At 34.8% G+C, this 6,910-nt stretch overlaps 1 protein-coding gene across 1 annotated transcript; it reads left to right on the top strand.

Moving 5' to 3' along the window:
* Positions 1 to 314: 314 nt before the first annotated feature.
* On the top strand, positions 315 to 5,729 carry LOC145796689 (uncharacterized). Its single transcript, XM_082881855.1, has 3 exons — positions 315 to 3,061; positions 4,006 to 4,446; positions 5,514 to 5,729. Exons 1-2 carry the CDS (start codon positions 328 to 330, stop codon positions 4,434 to 4,436), a joined length of 3,165 nt encoding a protein of 1,054 aa, XP_082737981.1. The 5' UTR covers positions 315 to 327; the 3' UTR covers positions 4,437 to 4,446; positions 5,514 to 5,729.
* The last annotated feature ends 1,181 nt before the right edge of the window (positions 5,730 to 6,910 follow it).

Genomic DNA, 6,910 nt, shown 5'->3' with positions numbered 1-6,910 from the left:
AAACTGTTTAATTAAGTTTATTTCAAACAAATTTTGATTTTAAAGTTGATTCTCACTCCTTATTTTTTATTATCGACTTTTGTTATGGATATATGAATTTATAATTTTATCCTTAGTTTTTTAATTTTTTTTTTATAAAAACGTATAAAAAAATAAAGAGATGATATGATTAAAAAAAAAAAAAAAACCAATAAACTGACTTTTGATCAAATACTCTGTATAATGTTCCATAAGTTTGACATAGACTTTTCTCAATATAATAGTAACACTGAAGACAATATTATATACTATACTCTCTCAAATTCAATGAGAGCGTCCAATCCTCATATGGGTTTAATATTAGTGTCGTCAATGTCATGGACTCTGTTTCAGTTCATGCGTGTTGTTACTGTTGTTGTTTTTGTTCTCATGGGGTGTTTGTGTTTGGGTGGTTCAGGCTCCAGTACTCATCGTCATCACGTTCATGTAGCCGGGAATGAGACGGATCGGCTAGCCTTGCTTGCATTCAAGGCTGAAATAACCGGTGATCCCTTCGGGGCTCTAAACTCGTGGAATGAATCCATCCACTTCTGTCAATGGGCTGGCATAACATGTGGCCGACGACACCAGAGGGTGACTGGGTTGATACTGGATCATCGAAAATTGACAGGCTCAATTTCGCCTCACATTGGAAATCTGAGCTTTCTTAGGGGACTGTGGTTGCGTAACAATAGCTTCACTCATCAAATCCCCCCTGAACTTGGCCATCTACGGAGACTGCAAAACTTGGCACTACTCAATAATTCTATTGGTGGTGAAATTCCTGCCAATATATCTGCTTGCTCTGACCTTGTTGTCCTTGACCTTGCAGGCAATAGTCTGGCTGGGAAAATTCCCGTGGAGCTTGGTTCTCTGTCTAAGCTCGAGCAGTTGTACATTGAAAGAAACAATCTAACAGGTGGCCTTCCTTACACTTTTGGGAATCTGTCATCCCTTCTTGAATTATATGCGAATCTCAATAATATCAATGGGAGTATACCTGAAACCCTGGGCCGATTGACATACTTAAACTTTCTTGCATTGGGGGAGAACAAGTTGGTTGGTAATATTCCTTCCTCAATCTTTAATCTCTCTTCCATCACAGTTTTTGATATACCAATAAACCAAGTTCAAGGGAGACTTCCCTCAGATCTTGGAATTTCTTTTCCAACTCTTCAATGGTTTTCAGTTGAAAGTAACTTGTTTACTGGATCCATTCCTATTTCAATATCAAATGCAACCAACTTGTATACCCTTGACTTGGGAGAAAATAAATTTATTGGAAGAGTGCCTCCTTTGGGAATGATGCACAATCTTGGGTGGGTAAACTTTGAAGACAATCATCTTGGAACAGGGGAAGCAGGTGATTTGAATTTTCTTAGCTCATTGCCCAATGCCACCAATTTGAACTTTTTGAGGCTGGGCTTGAACAACTTTGGAGGGGTGTTGCCAGAATCAATTGGCAATTTGTCCACTAATCTTGGTATCCTTTTTTTTGATAACAATAAAATAGGTGGGAGCATCCCAACCGAGATGGCGAATTTGGTCAATTTGCAGGTTTTGGACATGTCAAACAATCATTTCATCGGTAACATTCTTGCTGATATTGGGAAGCTACAACAGCTACAAAAGTTGGATCTCTCGGGTAATAAATTCTATGGGAAAATTCCATTGTCTTTGAAAAATTTGACTTTGCTAGAGTATCTTTCTTTAGAAGTAAATAATTTGCATGGCAACATTCCTCCAAGTCTGGGAAAATGCCCCCTTGTAGATCTGAATCTTGGTGGAAACAATCTTAGTGGTACCATACCCAAACAAGTTCTAACTCTCTCATCATTATTGAACTTGTACCTACATGACAACCATTTGGTTGGGTCCATACAACTAGAAATTGGGAATTTAATAAATCTTGAACAATTAGATGTTTCTAGGAATATGTTGTCTGGAAAAATTCCAAGCACTCTTGGTAGTTGTGTAAAATTGAGATTTCTATATATACAGAGCAATAATTTCTGGGGAACTCTTCCTTCATCTTTAAGTTATTTGAGAGGTATTGAGGAATTAGATCTTTCTCACAATAATTTCTCAGGAAAAATCCCAGATTATTTAGAAGGTTTTGTCTTCTTACAAAAATTAGATCTATCATTCAATGATTTTGTGGGTGCGGTACCAGAAATAGGCATATTTAAAAATGCAACGGCTATTTCTATTAAGGGAAACAACAAGCTTTGTGGTGGTATACCTAAACTACATTTGCATAGTTGCAATACCAAGGGATTCAAAAGGAAAAGATTTACACCCATCTTGAAAATAATAATCCCCACATCGTTTGGGCTTCTGGGACTAGTAATACTGTTGTGTTTACTGTATCTTTGTTGCTTTAGAAAGACAACAAAAGTACCCTCTTTGAGATGTTTAGGGAAGTCATATGTGAAATTGTCCTACCAAAGCCTACTCAAGGCAACTGATGGGTTCTCTCCAGCCAACATGATAGGCATGGGTAGTTTTGGTTCAGTCTACAAAGGAATTCTTGATCACGGTGAAAAAGTTGTTGCAGTGAAGGTACTAAACCTTCAATTCCGTGGAGCTTCCAAGAGTTTCGTTGCTGAGTGTGAGGCCTTGAGGCGCATCAGACATCGAAATCTTGTCAAGGTTTTCACAGCATGTTCAAGTGTTGACTATAATGGTAATGATTTCAAAGCTCTGGTTTACGAGTTCATGGTCAATGGTAGCCTAGAGGATTGGTTACATGCAAATGAAAATGAAGATGAGGTGCATGTTGAATCAAGAAATTTAAACCTCCTACAAAGGTTAAATATTGCCGTTGATGTTGCTTCTGCACTTGATTATCTTCATCATCATTGCTCGGAACCAATAGTTCACTGTGATTTGAAGCCGAGCAATGTTCTTCTGAATGATGAAATGACTGGACATGTAGGTGATTTTGGGTTAGCTAGATTCCTTCCGGAAGGCACCTATAATTCTTCTACAACTCAATCAAGTTCCATTGGCTTAAGAGGGTCTGTTGGTTATGCTGCTCCAGGTAAATGTATCTCTTAGGCCCTTTTTTGATATTCCTTTTCACCTTCAATTTCCAACGTACTTTAGAGTCTGATTTGCATATCCATCAAGTATACTCCTTCAATCAATGATGTAAAGCAGATGGTTCTTTGGTTTTATTTCTCGCAACATCATTTGCCCTTCAAATGCATGAAAATCAATGTTTGGCAAATACTTTCCAATGTGTTATTTAAAAGTAAATTATTTTTTTTTCCTTTTCTGTTGCACATAATTTAGTCTGATAAATATGAAATTCAAAGGAATGCAAGTTCTTAATTTCATTAGTTTCTTGCTTGTAATATACAATCCCATGTTTTAGAGGATTTTCCATACATCTCCATCTTGTTGTCTGCAAATCATAATCCATATAATTGTATTTACGTTTATTTTTGCCTTCAAATCTTAGTATTTTTCTTGGCGTAAAATGTGAAAGCATAACAACGTACAATATCTAACTTTTGTTCATCTCCTATGTGTGTAGTCATAGGATAACATAAAGAGAATATTAGAAAATCCTCTTTTGCTAATTTCAATCCTCCTATCTATTTCTTTTACGTTAATAAGTTTGATGAAAACAAACTTAATTGGATAAAGTTAAACTGTCACCCAAGCTTCAACTGCTTATTTCTTAAGAAGATATTGAACCATCAACTATTTGGTTTCATAAATATCACTGGGAAACAATCAAACTTGTTTCAAGTTGGGCCTTTCTCATGACACAAGCAGACAACCCAAATATTGTTATCTCACCAAGCAGAGACATAATTCTTTCCTATCTTACTTTAAACAATAAAGTTTTTTATGCTCTAAACTTGTTTTCTACAAAGAGTTATCTGTAGAAGGTACATTACTATTACTATTATTTGATATGCTTCTGACCAAGCATCTTTACAATTGTATTTACTTTGAATGATGCTTCAATTGCAGAGTATGGTATGGGAAATGAGGTGACGACATCTGGTGATGTATACAGTTATGGTATCCTCTTATTGGAAATGTTTACGGGGAAGAGACCCACTGATAACATGTTTAATGATAGTCTGAGTCTCCATAACTTTGCTAAGATGGCTTTACCTGAACAAGTAGCGAGTGTTGTTGATCCAACACTAATTCAACAAAGAGAAATTGGGGAGGGAAGCTCAAGCACCGAAAACACTCAGAATCAGAGCTCTACTGGCAGCCATAAAATTTATGAGTGCTTGATTTCAATACTTAATATTGGAATCGCATGTTCACAAGAACTACCAAGAGATAGACCAACCATTAATCATGTTGTTACTCAGTTGTTTGTGATCAAGAACAACTTTCTTCGAACTGATGGAGTTCATGGAGGAAGAAGAGCTAGAATTACAGTGTGAGCATGAGTAGGTATGACCCTATCACTTTCTTAGTAACTGAAGATTATACCTGCATTTATTACTGAAACTGTCGCAATTCTACACTAGGCCGACAAACTTTAGTGTGTCTTGTGGCATATAAATCATAACACCTTAGATATGCTATACTTCACCCAAATGACCGCATTCTTAAACATTGACATTTTGATGGTGACAAAAAATCAGTTATGGTTCCTGTCAAGCATGATGGTTTCATTACCGAATGGAAATTCTTTTTTTCTTTGGTTTTTTATTTTCATTCCGTCAAAACTACGGTTCTTTTGCAAACTTCAGCAAATAATTCAACTCGATTCACATTACAAATATGACTAAGAATAATACATAAGCAAAAATCAATCAATATTAATCAACCTCTATTGCCAAAATCTTATTCCACGATACTAGAACCTCAGCTCTCATAACTTCAGAGTTGCAAAGTTCTTTCCCCTATAATCCCCTCCAACTTAATCTGGAAAACAAAATTGGTTAGAAACTAGAAGCATTTGAATGTCTTGACACAACTATGGTGGTTAGTGCACTTTGGATATACACTTAATGGAATTGATGGAAATGTAACTTCAAGTTTTTTAATCTGCATTTGGCTAGAGTTGAAAAATATACCAACTGATGGAGTATTGTGCAACTACTCTATTTTAATCCGTTTCAAAGCCTTAGAGGCTTATCTGTTCCTAAGGAGGGCAGCGTTGTTTAGATTGCACTAGTTGCCGAAGAAGAAAGACAAATGGCAAACTGACATTTTGTTGCATGTATTATGGGTTACACTCATTCCATGAATTTTGCATTCAATTAAGCTCGAAACATGACGCCAGATAAGGACAAGTGTTGTTCTTTACTTCTATGTCTTTTCTTTTTCCTTTTATGATCTTATGAGTAATTGGTTTACAATAACATATTTGTATACCTTTTTTCAATAAGGTACCAAAAAAAACTGATTTTCAAGTTGCTTCAGCTACTTTTTTGTGTCTTATTTTAATTTTTTTTTATCATTTCTCATGATACTGTTTGAAGTTTTACTGAGTCATTTTTCTCTTTTCCTAGGTACTTGAGGTCTGATTGGAGTTCAAGATCTTTTCCAACTCAGCAACTATGTTATATTATCCTATGCTTTAATTTCTTTTTGTTTTTCCCCCCTCCTTCTTTTATGTTTTTAGTTTGTCTCAAGCATGCACTTTTCTCATCTAAATGTACTTCGGGAAGGCTATGGTTTGCAATGGCTATCTATCCTATTTTATACTCTAAAATAGGTTCATATGACTTGCAGTGGTTCCAAACAAGTTGTTGCTGTAGAACTTATAATCTTTGTTGTGTTTGTTCGGAGGTATGAAAGAATGGGATTAGATTATATATTCTGTGTCCACTCCACAACTATGTGATGCTGCAAATTATTGTTTTGGCTGCTTGTTACATATATGATCCAATCCTATAATTTCTTTTCTTTAATTTTTTTTTAATGATTTTATGTTAGTCTCGAGCAGACATTCAACTTTTCTCATTTAAATGTACTTTTTAAGAAGGCTATGACTTGCAATGGCTATTCTATCATTTACTCTAAAACAGGTTCCATAGTTACGAATATGGCTTGCAATGGTCTAAACAAGACGTTACTGTAAAACTTTTTATAATCTATATATATATGTGGTGTGATATAAACTAAGATATGGTTTGTATGTATTATGTTTGCTTGTAATAATTAGAGAAATGTGAAGAATACTATCAAAACTCAATTAGCTGGGATGAAGAATATTTTTTTTTGTTTTTCTTATGATTTTTGTTGTGTTAAAGCTGTTATAGACTTGATTGTTTGTTGTCTGTTTTTTTAGTTGGTAAGAGTAGTTTGTCTATTTGCAAGTTTCAGGACCTGTTGATGCATCCTTTTTAAACTCTCTACTTGTTTGTTGTCTGTTTTTTTAGTTGGTAAGAGTAGTTTGTCTATTTGCAAGTTTCAGGACCTGTTGATGTATCCTTTTTAAACTCTCTACTTGTTTGAAACTTTGGGCCAAATAGCCTAGATTTCCTTTTCAAAATTTATTGAATTTATTAAATACTTATAGAATTGCATTCAAGTGCATTGATATTCAGGATATGGTAAATCTGACATTACCTTGGTTTCTTACAGTGCATTTGGATTAAAAGGTTTGGTGACAAAAACAACAAAGTTACATTTTATATAATGATTGTTTTTACGTAATTGCATAAATTTAATCAAAACCAATTACACTAGTGCACAAGCAAATATCAATTATCTTACATCTACAGTTAATGTCACCACACTAGTAATCCCATACATTATCCTAGTCAACCTAATCTGATAATCAAACATAACTATAAGTTTAAAAGATTAAAGGAATAAAAACTGCTTGTTATTATTAGGATTTGGGATGAAAACTTCCAGCTTTGGGCACTAGTACTTAGTTCCAATGAAGTTTTGTTTGCTC

The sequence above is a fragment of the Camellia sinensis genome, chromosome 8, assembly GCF_055761805.1.
Source record: "Camellia sinensis isolate YWXY chromosome 8, ASM5576180v1, whole genome shotgun sequence".
NCBI lineage: Eukaryota > Viridiplantae > Streptophyta > Magnoliopsida > Ericales > Theaceae > Camellia > Camellia sinensis.
The sequence above is the reverse complement of the archived record's forward strand: the minus strand, read 5'-3'. Positions and strand labels throughout refer to the sequence as shown.

Coding starts and splice junctions, on each gene's coding strand:
- LOC145796689 (XM_082881855.1), top strand. CDS start 328: ATGGGTTTAATATTAGTGTCGTCAATGTCATGGACTCTGTTTCAGTTC. Junction 3,062..4,005: donor TGTTGGTTATGCTGCTCCAG/GTAAATGTATCT, acceptor CTTCAATTGCAG/AGTATGGTATGGGAAATGAG.